This window comes from Silene latifolia, chromosome 7, assembly GCF_048544455.1.
Source record: "Silene latifolia isolate original U9 population chromosome 7, ASM4854445v1, whole genome shotgun sequence".
NCBI classification, from domain to species: Eukaryota; Viridiplantae; Streptophyta; class Magnoliopsida; order Caryophyllales; family Caryophyllaceae; genus Silene; species Silene latifolia.
Window position 1 is genome coordinate 84,688,446 of NC_133532.1, and position 19,631 is coordinate 84,708,076.

At 39.8% G+C, this 19,631-nt stretch overlaps 1 protein-coding gene across 1 annotated transcript in view; it reads left to right on the forward strand.

Annotated features, from left to right (window-relative positions):
* LOC141590312 (uncharacterized) overlaps positions 1 to 19,318 on the forward strand; it is an 88,592-nt gene extending 69,274 nt beyond the window's left edge. The window contains exons 8-10 of the mRNA XM_074410910.1: positions 18,626 to 18,763; positions 18,861 to 18,968; positions 19,202 to 19,318. Coding sequence (XP_074267011.1) covers positions 18,626 to 18,763; positions 18,861 to 18,968; positions 19,202 to 19,318 — 363 coding nt within the window. The remainder of the gene's footprint in view (positions 1 to 18,625; positions 18,764 to 18,860; positions 18,969 to 19,201) is intronic.
* The last annotated feature ends 313 nt before the right edge of the window (positions 19,319 to 19,631 follow it).

A 19,631-nucleotide genomic window follows, 5' to 3' on the forward strand; every position in this document is an offset into this window, starting at 1 on the left:
AAGACAAAAAACAAATAGTGAAAATATAAATTCACTACTTTCCTTCAAAAATTTCAAACAAACGGCGATCAAAACCGCCAATTTCAAAAATAATAGTGAAAATTCAAAATTCACTATTTTCTTCAATTTTCAAAAATAATAGCGAAAATTCAAAATTCGCTATTTCTTCAAATTTTCAAACGACGGCAATTAAAACCGTCATTTCCAAAATAATGGTTGGAAATTAAATTCCACTATTTTCACCATCAAATGTCAACGGAAGCACATAAACCGTCACTTCAATCAATAGTGAAGATTCCAAATTCACTATTTCCATCAAATGTCAACGGCGGCACATAAACCGTCACTTCAATCAATAGTGAAGATCCTAAATTCACTATTTCTTTCAAAATGTCAACGGCGGCACATAAACCGTCACTTCAATTAACAGTGAAGATTCCAAATTCACTATTTTCTTCAAATTTCAACGGCGGCACATAAACCGTCACTTCAAACGTAATAGCAAAATTTAAAATTTGCTATTTCCTTCAAAATTCAAATTCAACGGCGATCGAAACCGCCACTTCAAATTCAAAAGAGAACGACGAATGGTGAAGATTCCAAATTCACTATTCCTTCAAATACCAGCAGGAGGCTTCCTCGCGGAACCCGCTCGTTTCAAAAACAGTGATAGTGAAAATTCGACTTCACTATTTCCACAGCGGCATCATGAGTTTGCTACTTTCAAAACAAGCCCATTCGACGCGGCTATGCTCACGGTCCATTAACCGACCGCCCCATGGCTGGCGGGCCTTTGTCCGCAAACACTCGAGGACACATTCCGAAGATGCCTCGGGTACATTTCCTTGTCATGGCTGGCGAGCCTTTGTCCGCAAACACTCAAGGACACATCCCGAAGATGCCTCGGGTACATTTCCTTATCACAGCTAGCGAGCCTTTGTCCGCAAACACTCAAGGACACATCCCGAAGATGCCTCGGGTGCATTTCCTTATCACAGCTGGCGAGCCTTTGTCCGCAAACGTGCAAGGACATATCCGAATATGCCTCAGGTATGACTCCTTCATATGGCTGGCGAGCCTTACTACGCGCCATGGCTGGCGAGCCTTACTACGTGCCATGGCTGGCGAGCCTTACTACGCGCCATGGCTGGTGAGCCTTACTACGCACCATAGCTGGCGAGCCTTTGTCCGCATACACCCAAGGACATATCCCGAAGACGCCTCGGGTAGAACTCCTTGTCACAGCTGGCGAGCCTTTGTCCGCATACACCCAAGGACATATCCCGAAGACGCCTCGGGTAGAACTCCTTGTCACAGCAGGCAAGCCTTTGTCCGCAAACGCGCAAGGACATATCCGAAGATGCCTCGGTATGACTCCTTCTTATGGCTGGCGAGCCTTCATACGTAGTCTAACGGACTTTAAATGACCCGCACGGACAGTCGACAGACTCTAAACTGTTCCCGACGACAGGTCCTTGACTCGTACCCTCGAGTCGCCTCGGCGTCGCCCTTTCCGACGGCAGGTCCTTGGCCCGAATCCTTTCGAGCCGCCTCGACGTCGCTTGGGTCTCCAGGTTGTAATCTTCGATTGACACAGGGGCTCTACTGACTTTCGCCTGTCTAAGTCTCGGTCAAAGTGGGGGCTGTAGATACCCGATGATCTGCGAGACTCCAACAAACACCCGATGATTATCGGACTACAACATGTTTTGGAATCGCGGCGTTTGATCGACAGTTTGTGTGCAACTTTACGTCGGAAAACTTAAAACGATTTCGAAAATAAAACATTTCAAAACATTTCAAAAATACCTGGAGTGTTTAATGCACGACGACAGGGTCGAAATAACACTAACTAGAGTCAAAGCCGACACCGGACCAAAAACCGACTCAAAAATTCAAATCCCGACTCCAACAACGAGTCAAACCGAGTCAACCACCAAAAACAAAACATTTCAAACCTTCTACCTTAAGTTTTCCCGGATTTATGTTTGGTCAAGTACCAAACATATGACTACAAAACCTAGGATAGAACAAATCATGATTGCTTTTGTGTGAAATCGACAAGATACCTCGAAGACCCGCGACGTGGCTCGCGCCTCTTTGAGCAGCCCAGGTGGCCACGTCGCTCAAAATTCTCACAACCACTCATTTTCCTATAAATACCCCTCAAATGCCCCCATTTGAGACTTACGCGAGTGTCCGCCCCCTCTTTTCTCCCTTAAAATTCTCGACTCGACTTCTTAAGTCACAATTCGACGCGTATTTGCGACCTACCGATCGTAAATACAAGCCTTACACATTGTTTGTTACCGTTATCATGCATTAAATCACTTGACCGACCACTTCGATCACTACACCGTCACTAAACTTAAAACACTCTTTTTACTTACCAAAGCGGTTTTAAACCGAGTTTTTTCCGATCAAACGAGTTGTTACACTTATGTCGGTCACTCGCCATAACTAAACATGTAAGTATGAGGGTGTAAAAATCCTCTTTTTATCATGTTTTTACTTGTTTCACGACTATAACATGCTAAAACATGCATAACATGAACCAAAACATGGAATAAACGAGCCAAAACTGATTTTTGGCCTGAGACAGAAGCCCCTTGGTTCGCCGGATTGCCCGCGCCTAAATGGGGTGTCCAGGTTAGAGATCAACCGTGTTTGTTCTCGTCATTTTCCTTTAATCCATTTTCATATTTGTAATCGGTTTTCACCATTTCAAATATTTTCAAACCCTTTTTATTTCATCTTATTTGTTTTAACCATAAAACATTTTTCACCCTTGGTTCCTCATATCATGACGGTTAAATCCGTGTTTCGGTGATAATATTTAGTTAATGACATTTAGAAAGTATTTTAAAACCTTTTATTTCATTTCTTTACATTTTGGGAGGTATGTTAAAGCCTTTCATCATTTTCTTTACATTTTCAAAATAAACATATTAGTCACCAACACAAAGTCATCCTTGGTTCTACATACCATGCCGGATTTTAACCCGGGTACGATGATGAGTATCGACTAATTACATCCAAATGAACTTAAAACAATTAGTTCATAATTATTTTCGAAACTATTCATGTCAAGTTTGTCAAATCGAACCCGACACCGAATATTATCAAAATCATGATGATTATTCGAGTCTAGTTCTTCAAATCAACAAATGCGGTCTAAACGACTCTTTCAAATCAAATCGGGTTCAAATACCCATTCTTTTATACGTTTTATAACGTTTTTTAAATAGTCAGGATACGTTTTATAACAGGCCCTTTTCTTTCTCATTTTCAAAACCAGGGGAGGCCCCCCTTATACCGCCGGCTCGCTCGCGCCTCATGTAGCCGTCTGGTACAGGGCCTGTTGCCTTTCCAACATCAGTCCAGGACGATCCCGACTCCGATTAGACCGGATATAGGACGGATCATATGACTATTCAAAATCATATTCTCAAAATGCCCTACTAAGACAAATGGATCACGTTATGCACCCTAAACCTAATACGGTAAATAGATGTTTAATTTCCATCTTACATGCAAATCAATCATTAATCCAACTCGACATCTTATACTTGATACTTGGATTAAATCAACCGACTTACAAAGCTCTCACATGTTAGGTTTAAATTATTGGATGCGCATTCATGCTTTTAAACCGTTTTATCAACTTTTGCATTCAACCAACCAAGATCGATCAGTAGAGGCCGCTACCACGGGGAGGATTGGGTGTCTGATTAAAGGGCTTCCCAATACGTACCTTCACCTCTTACTCAGAAACTTTGGATAGTGGACGACCTTATCCAGGGCGTACGAGAGTCATTCTAGAGATAGGATGCTAAAGAGGGACGATTTCTTTATCTTTAGTAGCTATGTCAAACGCTGCTTTGTGCTTCGATTTGACCGAGGTATAAAGTGGATTTCGAACGGGTTCCAAGAATCCCACAAATGCTTGGTGGCGACTCCGAACATCTCTAATTGTTTCGACACCCTTACCGAGACGAAACCGACCGATCTAAAACGATCCGGTCGAAAGCATTTTTACGCCGCCGAGTGTGGCTTTCAAAAGACCGCTATACGTCCACAGATTAGCTTGGCGTGTAGGTGGCTGTGTCCACAGGGGTCCAAAATGACGGCGTGACGCCTTAGGACTTGACTTGAATTTAAAATGACCCAAAATTTAAGGGAAGACAAGCTAAGGTCCACTTGATCACCGGGTCATACTCCTCTAAGTGGTTGATCATCAGTAGGTTCTCCGAATCAGGAAGTCTCATCCACTTGATCCCCTTTACCCTCCAAGCTAAGGTCCCGTCATCTAGCTTCTTAAGCCACTTAATGTGGCACCAGTAATGCTCATCTATAGTGGGAGCAGTCTCAAACAACCCAGTTCCCGACGCCGAAGGGGCTTCAAAGTCGGTCAGTCTCTGGTCTAGGCGAGTCACTATGGCTCCACAACTCAGATAACGACTCTTGGAGCGAGCCATAAGTGTCAAACTGGCATACACAACCCCGGGAGCACTTTAATTGAAGCGCTCCCTCCGGAGGGGGTTAAGGTATAACTCTAGGAGCATTACCTCGTGGGAGTTGAACTTACTCACATCCTCCCGACCAAATAGTAAACAAGTCATCATCCTCAAAAACATGCGAAGAGACACATGTTAGACATCATTAATCAACATGGCACTCGAGCTTGGGGCGGTTCGGCCGGTAATATAAGGTAGGTAGTGGGCTGCCCCACTCTCAGCTGCGATATCACTAATGTATCCTTCATCCTCGGTCTCTAAGCTGAGGTGTTCAGCAAAAGGGTTAACTCGTAGTCGGTGTTCAGAAGATGGAAACTAACTATTTTCCCATTCGCATCATACTCAAAGGAACTCAAAAACTCTAAGGTCAGATGATGCGAGCATTTTATATAGACTTTTTGTACCGTATTTTCACGCATTTCTATGCATATTACGTACATAGTATTAAGCTACAAATGTCCCCCGAATTGTCTACTTTGGTCTCTCTTGTATTATTTGTAGGTATGAACCGGAGAGGAGCGTAATCAAGCCTAAAACATGTCCCTACGCATGAATTTAGGAGATGATTTGAGTCGGAGCTTGGAGAGTACTATTTTGAGATGCGCATAGAAGTAAGGAAGCTAGGCGAGCAAAGGAAGAGCTTCATATCACTAGTGCCTACTTTGAAGAGCAATATATAGAGTTCTAAAAATGATAATCAGGTTATTCTAATTGGAGACGAAAGATTATCCTCTTAGCTTTCCAGCCCCACCAAAAACGCCTGATTTGCCCAAGTAACAAAGAAATGGCGGCCATTTGAAGTTCAGTGCGCGAAGCAGGAATTATGCGCTGGAAACCACTCGATCGAGTACTATAGTGCTAGATCGAGTACTTAAAGTCCTCGATCGAGAGGTGCCTTTTTGATAGTGCTCGATCGAGTACTTAAAGTCCTCGATTGAGAGGTGCCTTTTTGATAGTGCTCGATCGAGTACTTAATGTCCTCGATCGAGAGGTTTTTGCTAGGAGTTACTCGATCGAGGAGTTCTAATGTCCTCGATCGAGTACTTTTCTATCTGAGGCATGATTTTAATATCTTACTATCGTATCTTAGGTGAATAAATATCTCTCCTATAAATAGGAGAGACTGAATTAGGTTAAGCGATCAGTTTTTACCTATCAATTATTTCACCAGAAACTCTTCCTTGTTTCGACCTTACTTCTGTAACTTTCATTTTCCGGATCTCAGTTTTGTAATTTTCTTTTCTCTCTTTTATGTTAATTCTCTTTTTCACATCTCTTTATATCATGTTGTTTATTATATCTTTATCTTTCGTTCTTATTTCATTTACCTTTATGCATAGCTAATTCGTTAATGCTAGGATTAGGGGAGCCATGGTAGTAAAGCAATGATGCGATAATTGGTTAGGAGGTTTTGTTGTGAGAATTGTTTTATAGCAATATAACTGTAATTATTAGGTTGAATGCATGCAACTGAAGTAATTAAACCGGTTAAATTCAGACCTAGATCGAGAGATTGGAATGAATAGGCCTGTTATGAACAATAGACTACACGAATGAGGGCGAGAGCTAAGTTAGTAGTATTTTAGGGCGGATAGCGGGCCGAGAGGACCTTTCCACTAACCTTCTCACATTAGACCGACTGACCTACCTTTAGCTGATTTGTGTAATATCATGGTGAACCGACATCCTGGCATCTCTCCCTTTATTTGATCTTAATTCTCACTTTTCTTATTGTTTTCACTTTTACTGTTCTTTTAGTTTAGCATATCAAACAACTCGAACCCCCCATTTTGTGACTATAAACAGACTGAATAACGAGTAGATATATAGTGACCGCGTCCCTGGGGATACGATACCCGACTTGCCTCTGCTGCATTATTTAGAGCCTGTTGGTTTTATTTTTGATAGGGTTGCGACAGCCGTGTCATGAGAAACGAGTAAGACTTTTTACAAAGGTTTTCAAGATTGTCCGATTCCACACCCAAGGTTGTCAAGATTCCACACCCAAGGTTGTCAAGATTCCAAAATCTCGAATATATGAGATATATCTGATTCTACACCTAAGGTTGTCAAGATTTTCGGGTCAACACAACGGGCCGGCCTTATGGTTCAACCCATCAAGGCCACGAATGCAGCCCGCTGTTTAAAGTTAGCAAAGATTATCGATGGGTACTAATTGACTGGAGGGACAAACGGCTCCTCGCTCGATTGACCTTCCTCAATCACAACATTAGCACGGGTCCTCTTCTTAGGAGGTGCTCTTGGTTTTGGCATGCTGCAAAAATACAAGGTCAACAAGAATTTCTCCGGAAATTGTACCATAACAGATGAAAATTTTAAGTTTATAAACTTTTAAGACGGAGTTTTTAGACGGATGTTTCTATCAAAAGGAATGAATTATTAACTTGGTAGAGCATTACCATTATCAATTGAACCATTAAGAACATCCTAGAAGCAATCTAAGTGACCAAAATCAAAATTTTAGGGCAAAACCCTAGAACTTTTCGGCAAAAAATCGGAAGTTTTTGAGAATAGAAACTATCTTTTGCATGAGTAAATCAACTAATAAGAGCAATTACTACTAAATTAACACCATACAAACATGAATATTGGAATTATAAGAGTAGAAAATTTTGAATTTGGGACAAATTTCTCAATTGATTTGATTAAAAGTAAAGAGTTTTTTGATAGTTGCATTACCTTAAGTCAGAAATTGAGTAGAGAGAGTGAAGGCAAGAAGAAATCCGAAGACAAAATCAACACAAATCAGCCAAGTTTTTGTTGAGAGAGGAAAATTGAGAAGTTTATGTGTAGCAAGAGGAAGAATGAGGCGTGAAAATAGAATAAAAGGGAGTTATAGGGTTTCCGGAAAAAGTTGTGTTGAACCGCGAATATTAGGGTACTCGGTCAAGTACTGGACCTAATCGGCCGAGTAGTCTCTACTCGGTCGAGTATTTGGTCTACTCGGTCGAGTACTCATAATCGTGTTTTTAGTCAGCTACTGACCTTTGAGTACACGGCTGAGTGCCTACATACTCGGTCGAGTTTTGCTTACTTGGTCGAGTATCCAATGTACTCGGTTGAGTATACCTGTACAGTAATGAAAATTGAAGATTTTATGAATGGTTTCCCTGAAAAAACAAACAAACATTGTTCGGAGTTCTGCTTATTCGGAACTCGTCACACTTAGGCGTTACTTCTATCACACACAAGGAAACTCATCGATTACACACCCTTCTGACTTACTTGCACAACATATATCACATGTCATATAATTCCTTTAACGGAAAACTAGTCACGTCACATGTACACCTAACCTACTTCAAACTTGATTATGTCATCAACAATGTGCAAGCAAATCCACACGCATACAAGTTTCTACTCTGTTCCTGCACATACTACTCACTCAAGTCATTCATACGCCTTATCATACCTTTAAATGTTATATCATTACCATCTATCATTACTTCCCTTGTCATATACGACCATACATAGAACTTTAAACCAACTACTAAGTTCATCCATAAGGCAAACACACACCCTTACACCATACTCGCATCCTCGGTACTTCAGCCTTTGACACCAGTCACCAAGTAACATTAAAAAAAGTCACATATTACACACACACACAGGCGCGCGCGCGCACACACACACACACACACACACACACACACACACACACACACACACACAACCCCATACGTTTACCCGACACGACGTTGCTAGCTTAAACATGATGGGGCCAGGATTCTGAGATGAGGGCGTCTTCTCACCCAAAACTGATATAACAAGGCTCCCAACATGCATACACCAGGTTCATTTTAATTTGACACCCTACATTCATTTGGTTCATTGGTTCAGGTTCCAAAATCGTCGCTTTGATACCACTTTGTAACACCCCCACTTACCAAGGAGCCTTAACAAAACTTCCCCAATAAGTAAGGGCGTTACCATCTCGATTGCCCGAGGTAAATATATCAAATAAACAATAACAGAACGTTTTATTATATGTTCTTACAGATTATACAACATAGAAAAATATTAAAACTCTAAAATAGTTGAAGGACTACTAAGCATAAGTTACAGCGGCCACAAGCTAGACAGCGTGATGACTCGATTTCCTCTTCACGTCCCGCAAGCAACATACCAACCAACGCCTACTAAATCAACTGCTCACCATCCCCGAATGGATCACCACAGTTTTAAAAACAACAACGGGGTCAGTCAACTGTATAACCAAGATATGAATACACAAACAAACAATACAACCAATTCAATTACAATATCCATCTCCCAATCCATTAAAAATCAATAACTGACTACACACTGAAATGTGTAGTCCTGCCAGATTACCCATCGCAACAAGTAATCCTCACCGCCAGTGGGGGACCGCAGCCACGCCCACCTAAGCCCCGCTCATAACAACGAGCACATAACCCAAGTCCATTAATGTGCACATCCCCTTGTGACGGGAACCACAAGGGGCGAATCAAGGGCGTGAAGCCATTCCCGATGATGACTCCACTCAGCCAAGGATGCACCTCGAGAACCACAAATAACCAAGTAACCAAATCTAAATCATCCAGTATATCACAATCACAACAATAATAATAGTAATAATACCAATAAATAAACCATCATCATCTTATATACAATTAATTAGACAACTGAGTAGAAAAACCCTACCTTTTCACTATTCCATGAGAGTGCGTTCATCATACAAGCCAAGAAAGACTCCACATCGAATCCTACAAGTAGCAACCGAGTCCTATCACTAAGTTATTCAAGATCTACTGAAAGACGACAACCAATCAAAAACTTACATTGAGACGTAGACCGATGCCGATGACGGTGACAACCCGACACGATGACTCCATGCATAGCCTATCTCCCTTCCCGGATAAGTGTTCAAGGCCACCCATGACGTGTAGAGTGAAATGAGAGAATAGAGGGAAAGATTAGGTTTAGGAAAAGAGAAAAGGAACTATCGAAAATGATTTTTTTTAAGACTCCGCATTTTATTAAACCGTGCTGACCGACGAGGTACTCGGTCGAGTATAGACATACTCAGCCGAGTACGCCCCACTCGTTCGGGTATCTTAACTACTCGGCCGAGTGGCCACTACTAGGTCAAGTAACGAGTTACATTGGTCAACTAATCTCTCCCATCTCCCTTGCTAAGGCTTTCCCTTGGTCAACAGGTCAGTCAACGGGTCCCTAACAGGGCGGGTCTTACAGTTTGGCAGGGGACCCGGTTGGCTTCCGAGCTCGGTACTTCTAGGCGTGTCCCGGTACTTGTTTGTGTGGTGTGGTGTCGTAGGCGTGTCCCTAGCACCAGTGGTTGTTGGCACGTCTGGACGTGTCCCGGTACTGGCGTATTGGTTGTTTGATAGCGTTTCATTCATATCATAGTCATGTTGCATACTCACACACTTTGTGTCGTGTCTCACTTTATTTATTGAAACTGATGTGTTGTGTGTCTGTGTAATTGTCACCTATTTCTGAGGTGGCCTGTGTCGATCCATATTATATTTTCGATCATATGGGGAGCAGGTTGAGTACAAGTTTTGCTTGTTGACGTGATCGGGATATGGGCCGCGTCTTGGACTCGGAGTCGAGTAGCGTAGCTTAGATGGCATATATAGATGGTAGTCGACTTGTAATTTGTATAGCTCACATTTATCATTTGTTTACATTTATTTAATCACTAAACTTGTTTTTATATAAGATTTTCTTAATTGTAATTCTGATTTCACTGCCTCGGGAAACCGAGATGGTAACATTCCTTAATTACCTTGGCCGTGTAAGAAGTGGGTGTTACAAACTGGTATCAGAGTGACGATTTTGGAACCTAAACCAATGAGCCAAATGAACATAGATGTGTCTAATAAAATGAATCCGACATGAGTACAATAGGAGGTCGGTTTTCGGTGAGTAGGATCCCTCATTTTAAAACTAGATCCTATTATCTCAGTTGGTCACTATGTGGGTTGTTATGAGTCGGGAAATGTGAAGTGCAATGTTTTGTGATTTCATGTGTGCAATGTTAAGTTGGCAAGTCATCACTTGACGTGGTTTTGTATGTGTTGATACGAGTTTATAGATTTCTTTTCTTGCTTAACATATCCCTTCGTTTGGCGTATGATAATATATAATAGTTGAAAGGATGAAATGGAAATGTTTACTTGAGTGAGGTATATGTGATATCACTGAAGGATTGTTTTATGTGAAATGCAATTATTTGTATCAGTGTTGCGTATTTGAATATGATGAGTTTTAAAGCCATAATTTGCATAGTTGATAGGATTCTTGCATGATATTATTGTTCATATGGTATGTGATAACATTTAGAAGTTGGATGAAAGTAATGATACTTATGGCATGTTTTGAGAATGATTGTTAGGTGTTGGTGTGTGAGAGGCGTTAGCCTCGTCCTTTGGCATGTTATTACCGCATTTATATTTGGAATTCACTAATACTATAGTTGGAGTGTGATTAGTAATAGTAGTCGCTAGTATAAGAATAGTAATTCTTAGTCGGAAATTGCAAACCATAAAATGGCACCAAACCGAGTGCGAGCTAGTACACGATCGAGTACCAGTCACTCGACCGAGTGGACCCTAGCACGCGACCGAATTAACCATTTTCCAGAAACTTGAAAATTTCTAGAAGTGGTTCACTCGACCCAGTGGAAAGGGCACTCGACCGAGTGGCATATTCTGAGTTGTGAATTTTGCGAGATTTGCATTATTACTTTATTCCTTGTATTTCTTCATCATTTCTCATTATAAAAATACCCAAAATATCTTTAAAAATTTCCCAAAACTCTATTGTTAATGTTTGTTGCTTGGACTTAAGCTTTATACTCCATTTTATCCTCTTAATTCTTGCTAGTTAAACAATATGGGTGGTTTTTTTTTACTTGTTCATGTTTTTCCCCAGTTTTGTTTTGTTTAAATCTACGCTAATTCCTCCAAATTTTGTCAGTTAATTGAATGTTTTATTTGATTTATGATATTAATCACCTTTTTATAACATTTATGATATCAAGTATAAAATTTCATATTTAATTTTGCCCCAAAATTTAATGAAATTCTCGAGTAAATAATTTGATTTGGTGTTTGTTGCATGGTTAATTGTTTGACAAGGACTAAAGTTTGGTTGTTATTCCTAACTCTTGTTATGCATTTGAAATTTGGTCATGAAAATTTTATCCTGAAAATTTTGAAACTTTAATGTTCATGCGTAAATTTCGATTTTCGTGTTTAAAAACTTAGTTTGGTTAACTAATGAGGCTAAAGAATCTTGTCGCGCTTAAGTTTTGATTTTTTTCTTGTTAGTAACGGCATGTATCATCTTGAATCAAAATTTCATCTTAAAATGTTGCCAAAATCTTTTGAACTTTCATTTTAAAATGAATGATTTTGATCGTTGCACTCAAAACACGATCCAATTGTTTCTTGTTACTTAGTCCTTGTTGATGTTGTATTGTGTTACATTAAACTAGCAGTTTTGCTTTACAAATCGCCTCAAGTTTTGACATCTATGTTAGTTATAGAGACAAATCCGATTTTATACTTCATCCTTTATCTAATGATGTCAGGAATGATCTCGAAATTTGAAAATTTTGTCTTAAAGCTTTCCTTGATTTAATTGAGTAATAAGAGTTCAATTTTGTTAATAATGCTACGTATTGTCTGAATTGAGAAGCTTACCATATAATTTTGCCCAATTTTTTTATATATATCATAGTGTATATGGTTAAATTTTAAATTTTGTACTTAAACATAGTTTCATTGTTTCGTAATGTTACAATCTCTGTTAATAATGTGTTTATGATTGAGAGAATGTGAAACGAGAATGAATCGGCGAACCTATGAGGGTAAAGGGGCAAGTGCTAATAATATGTGACGAGTGATGTTGTAATTGAGAGTTATGAATGCGAAACATGCGTTTTATTGGGATTTATGTAAGTTTGTTTGTTTGAGGTGGATTTGAACCGTGTAAGTAGGTAGGTGTATGATTCATGTTTGGAAATTAGGAATAGAATAAAGTGACTTTAGTTTGCGTAAGGTGTCTTGAATTGAGTAAAATGATTGTATAAGGTAGTTTGTGGATAATGAGTGATGTGTGATCTAGGTCGAACATTTGAACTTATGGATAGTGAACGAGGTTGAGTTGCATGTTGAGGGATATTGTTATTGAGCATGACTTGAAAACTTTGGTTGATAAATAATTGAGATATATGATGGCGGAATTATTATTACCAAGTTTGGTTTTCGCGGTCAAGAGAGTAAGAGTGTGGCGTGTAATGCTGAAGGATTCAATCATATCGTTAGGGTTTTTGACTATTCGTGCTATAGAGTGTAACCGTTTAATTTAAGTGTGTATGCATGAAGTGCGAAAGGGTTTTTATGGGACCCCGACCCTATGAGAGGTAGTATAGATGTTGTTTGTAAAGTTGCCTCCCAATTGTTAGGTAAAGCGTTCATGGTATACATCATGATCTTGTTGTACTCTCCATTTGAGGGGTGATGTTGTTATTATTCCTTGAGAATAATGAATGGTTAGGGCCGTGTTCATGAGATAGTGTAAGTGTTGTGGCTACCGATATGACTATTGTGGTTCTTGATGACGGTATGGTGATACCGTCGCTTGGTGTGGGGGGAGTGGTAGAACAGTTGCGAAAGGAACTATGAAATAATATGTTTGTGTCGGTAGTATGTCTCAGATATTTCATCTTAATTGTGTAGTAATGATGGCCATAAGGCCGTGAGTTTGTTCTAATTTGGTCATTTGATGGTGTATTAGTCACCATCGGAGTACATTAGCATTTGTGTTATGAAATAAGAAAGCTTGGAAACGAGTTTGGGAACGAAAACCTTTTGCCAGGGTGACACTCGACCGAGTGCACCATGCACTCGACCGTGTGGTCTCCTACACTCGACCGAGTGGCCTGTATTGACCCTTGTTTTGTTGATATTCGATCAAATATTTGGTGTATATTGGTATATATCAGTTCACTTGTGTTTGGATGAACATGTTGACCTTACATAGGTGATATTTTGTGAATTGGTTGCGCTTGATTATATGGTGTGGCACTTTGCAAGTAAATAGAAATCGTTGATTCGACATGGGAAGATTGATGACATAGATGATGTGATAATCTTGTTTGATGTGTGTTAATCAACGTGATTTTATCTTGTCGTGTAAAAGTAAGATGAAAAAATGCAAATTATGTGTCACATAATGGTCATTTGCATGATTCTTCATTATGGTCTTCCGTATGTGCGGAAGTGTTGATGATGGATGGGAACAAATATGGAAAAACACGTGTGCGATCATATGGTGGATTTGACGAGGTATATGCGTGGCATGATGTCCGGAAAGGGGAATATTGAACACGGTTGAGTCATATTACGAGTAATTTTGACATTGTTTAATTGATTGTTTCCTGAAGGCTGCATATTCGTGATTGATGTACATACATGTGAATGTATGAGATTTGACGGGATATAGAGGTGTGATAGTAATCGAGTTATACCCTGTGATAGATACGTATACATATAACCGGCATGAATTGGGGGTTATCTATGGGATTAGAGGTTGGAACCGTGGGGTTGACCTGACGCTTGACCTTTGGGAGGCTTGTAGATGGGGGATTATATCAATGAAATTATAACTATATGAGTTCTGATTACGGGTTTGCAATGAGTAAGAGAGAGTGTTGAACCTGGAACATAGTCATTTGTGGAATTTAGTAATGACCGTATGAGAGAACACTATGAGGCTTGATAGTTATAACTTCGGGACGAAGTTCTCTTTTAGGGGGGGGGGGGGGGGTTGTAACAATTCAGAAATTAAGGAAAGAGAACGTACGGAATGTGAGGAAGTAATGAGAGTTGAACAAAGAACCTTCAGATGAGTGTGATGTTTATAAAGGAACGTATACGGTAGACAAGCATGTAAGGCGAGAGAATGCATGAGAATCAGTGATGAGACTTGAGGAAAGGAGAGAGTAGGGCGAACTTTAGGGACGAAGTTCATTTTAAGGGGGGAAGACTGTAATACCCCGTATTTTATTACCTTGGTCAAGGGCTAGCCAATGGTAAATATATTTTATAAAATTATATTATATTGCATTTATACGAGTTATGAACGAGACGGAATAATAATAATAATAATAATAATAATAATAATAATAATAATATAATAATAATAATATAATAATAATAATAATAATAATAATAATAATAATAATAATAATAATAATAATAATAATAATAATAATAATAATAATAATAATAATAATAATAATAATAATAATAATAATAATAATAATAATAATAATAATAATAATAATAATAATAATAATAATAATAATTCTCGGTATCTCAGGATGCGGGGGCTCGGGTGGCCGCTTGCATTTTTACTAGACTTAGCTTTGCTGTTGCTAAGGGTGTGGGAGCCCAGATTGTCTCTCGGCTCCCCACCAATTTCATGTAAACTTTTATTTTCCTTTTAATGAAAGCTGCGCGCATCCTCTTATAATAATAATAATAAAATAATAATAATAATAATAATAATAATAATAATAATAATAATAATAATAATAATATATAATAATAATAATAATATATAATAATAATAATAATAATATATAATAATAATATATATAATATATATACATATACTACCATACTAACTACCCATATATACACACTCACCCTATCCGTTATCCACTCATCTTATCCATTCACCTCACCACAAAATCTCAACACAATCCACACAAATGAGAGGAAAGAAAACATGGAGATTTCAAGGGAGATTTTGTCCCTCCGCCTCGAGATCGTAAGGTAAGACCGTCTTACACTAGTTTATATATTATTTAACTAATACCGTTGACCCGCCTCGACCTTGGCTCACCTCTGACCGTCATTGACCACCCCTTTGACCACCCTTGACCACCAAAAACCGAGTTTGACCGAGTTATTATATGCTTGTTGTTATTGTTTTTATACCGTCTTAAGACGGATTTTTAACCCACATTCGTGGCCTGGCCTAGGGAGGTAGTGTAATACCACGATTTTCTGAGTGTAGTTTACTCGGCCGAATAGAGCTAACTCGGCCGAGTAGGATGTCGTGTGTTTTCTTGACAGGCTACTGCCCAGGAACACTCAGCCGAGTAGTGTGATACTCGGCCGAGTAAGGCGTACTCGGCCGAGTACCCCAGGTACTCGACTGAGTAACAGGTCTGACGAGATTAATTTCCGCGGTTTGATTTAAGGTGATTAAAGAGTATATAAACTTCATTTAACAGTTACTATTCATTTTATCAAAACCTAAACTACGTTCTTCACTTCTCTAATCACCTATAATCACTCTTAAGGCTTTGTTGATCGATCGTGAGTCTAGTTCCGTCTTTTGTCCCGACTTCTTTGGTAAGTTTCTTGTTAATCTTTAGTATGTTTTTTTTAGGGTTTTGCCCTAATTGTCAGTTTGGGGGAAAAGGGGTTTTGTTGTGATTATGACATAGGCATGATTGTGATTATTGCTAGGTGAAGGGTTCATAGAGGAACAATTCTACACACAGCGCCGTGTGCTTGTGATTCGGATTCGTAATAAGGTAAGGTTTTCCTACTTAGTTGCCTGTTTAATTGATTTAAGACGATGTTGATTGTTGTATTGGCATGATTAATAGGATTATTTGATAAGAATACTCTAAACTATAGAGGTGCTCCTCAAAATACTCCAAACCATGTTTTAACTACCAATAAACCCAACTAATGCCCCCATTCACTTTGAATATAATTGATGTATTCTTAACTTACTGTAACAGGTTAGTTTTAGTTTGGGCCCACCCTTTATCCCTTTTTTATTCATCTTCTTACTTCTCCTTTATTACTCCCCCTATAACAATTTTTTTCCCTCCTCAATTTCGAGTACACTTTATCTCTCCTCCTCTCATAATTTTTCCTCCATTGTTCATCATTCATTTCGGCTGACCCACATGCCATCATTAGAGCTAGTTGGGAACCAGATGCTCCAAGCTCTAGCACTCGGTGTCCAATTTGCATCATTCAAAAATGAATATATCCGCTCAATCTTGGAAAACTCAGTAAGAGACATAGGATGACCAGCAAGTATTGATCAAACATACAAATCAAATATCAAATTAATTTGACACAAAGAAAATTAAACAAACATTCCGTCAATCAATTAACTCTAACAAAAAAGGACCAAAGAGGAAAACTTTCAAATTAAATTACACAATGTGTACATACAACATCAATGGCGTCCCTTCAACAAACAGATTGTACGAAATAATCAAGTTTCAAAATAACATAAAAGGCGATGAGGAAGCATTATTTGCGTCACTGTGTAAAAACGAGTCCCTTAAAATGATCAAAGACGGTGAGCAGATTGGACGCAAGTAAGAAGATGAATTAAAATGATCAATGAGGTGACTGTTGGTCATTATCACTGATGACGTTGGAGAAGGGAGAGAGGGGTTTAATGGTGATTAGGTGAAAAAATAAAAGAGAAGGTGAAAAGGATAACTGGGAATAAAAAGAAAAAGAGGGTAAAAGGAGGGTCAAAAATTTATTAACATGCTTAGCAGGTAGTCTGTCGCCTTAGTGTAATAAAAGTAAAGGGGTGTGTTAGATGGTTTATTGGTAGTTAAAACATAGTTCGGAGTATTTTGAGCAGGACCCTCCTAGTTTGGAGTATTCCTATCAAATGATTAATATTGTTATTGGAATTGTCTTTCTTGGATGTTTGGATTGGTTGTTGTTTGTCTGTGGTTTGCGAGGTGCGTCCTCGGCTGAGTGGAATCATCATCGGGAATAGACATGGGTTATTTCTCATTGCGATGAGTGGGGCTTAGGTGAACAAGGCTACAGTCCCCCCCCTCCCCCCCGGCGGTGAGGATTACCTGTTGCGATGGATAATCTGGCAGGGCTACACACTTGGGTGTGTAGTCGGTTACTGGATATTAATGGAGTATAGAGAATGGTTCTATGTTTGGATTGGATGATATTGGTTGTCTTTGTGATTTTCTTATCTTGATTATTCAGTGAACTGACCTCGTTTATGTTTTCTAAAACTGTGGTGATCCATTCACGGATGGTGAGCAGATTATGACAGATGATGATTTCATGTTAGCTATGGGATCGAGGATAGGATGTCATCACCTAGAGTCTTAGCTTCCGCTATCATGAGTTTTTAGATACTTTATTATTTGTGCTTTGATTTACATTCTTTATACTTTGGTTTACAGGTTTGAGACGATGTAATTAGTTAACGTTATACTTTAATAATTGTTCTTTAATGGTCACTGTTGATATACTTACCTCGGGCAACCGAGATGGCAACACCGTTATATGCTAGAGTGGTCCTTGGTAAGGCACTTTGGTATATGGGGGTATTACAAAGTGGTATCAGTGCGACGATTTTGGAACCTAAAACCAATAAACAAAATGAACATAGGGAGACTAACTAAAATGAACCTGGGTAGGAATTGTTTGGAGCTACCGCAAAGGCTTGGGAGACGTCCCAAAGCCGCACTTCGGCCCTAACAGCGTTGAGCCGGTCACTATAGGGGGTCTTGCGAATCGTTACATGTGTTATATACAATATTTCTTGTAAGATTGGTCCATGGAATGAAGTATGTGGTCACATGTATATTGAGCATGATGGGTGTTATTATGTGGTTTTTGGCATGTTTAGTCGTATGTGTAAGAAATGATATGCATATATATAATGTTTAAGTGATGGGTATAGAGTTTCTGGCATAATTCGGCCGAGCAGGGCAGGTACTCGACCGAGTGTGGGTTCGTGTGTTTAAAACAGTAGCTACTGGTTGTGACCACTCGGCCGAGTAAGAGGGGCACTCGACCGAGTGGGGCCTACTCGACCGAGTACCTTGTGTACTCGACCGAGTTTGTTTTATGTGTTTTGAAGGTAAGCTACTGGAGCAGGATACTCGGCCAAGTAGTCCTTACTCGACCGAGTACTTCTCGGTACTCGGCCAAGTACTTCTTTGGCGGGTGATTTGTTTATTTTGAGCCGTAGGCTATGTGCTTACTTTTTCTTGGTTATATCAGCTCAAAATGCCACCAAAGAGATCAGCTGCATACATCCAAGCTACTGAGATGAGTCTTGGGGAGGTTACCAGAATGATTAAGCAGCAAGACGCGCTCATGGAGGCACTTAAGAATGTGGGTAAGGGAAGAGATAAACCGGTGGATGCATCCTGGATGAGCACCACCATTTCTCACCCACTTCCACCCCACTACCTATGAGGGCACCAGTGAGCCAAAGCTGCTTGACAATTGGCAGCGTGAGATGGAGAGTTTGCTAGAGGTATTAATGAAGTGTCAAGAGGATATGATGGTAGACCAGGCTGTGTTCTACCTAAGGGATGAGGCTGGAGTATGGTGGCAGAATGTGAGGAAAGAGGCTCGGGTCAACCTATTATCCCTTTGGTAGGTTTCAAGAGTGCTGTGAGAGAACACTTTGTGCCGGAGCACATTCGCCATAAATTGAGAGCCGAGTTCGGTTCCTTTTCCATGGCTGATAACATGACCGTCATAGAGTACTATCACCGGTTTATAGAGCTGTCATGATACGCGGAGGATATGCAACTGAGCCAATGAATTTTGTCTCTTCGTTTTGAGAAGGGGTTAGCACCGAAGAACATGGATAGACTACTAGCTGGGGAACTCACAGAACTGAAAGAGGTTTATGCAAGGGTGGGGCAACCCGAGAGACTTGTGGATTTGGCCAAGGAGGCTTAGGAAAGGAATACAGATAAAAGAAAGGCTTAGAGTGAGTGCGACAACCAGTCGAGTCACAAGAAGGGCAGTTACAATTAGTCTAGGACCTTTTCTGGAGGATCTAGGCATGCAGGGGGATCTCTAGCTTGGGGAAGAGGATGCGGTCAGAGTACTACTGATAACTCCAATCTTACATGTTTCAACTGAGGCGGAACGGGTCATAAGAGATATTAGTGTACGAGCGCTGTAAGAGGAGAAGGGGGTTTTTCAGGGACATATCAGGGAAACCTTTCGCATGCTCCAAGTCAGAGCTTTGCTAGTAATAGGCCAGCTG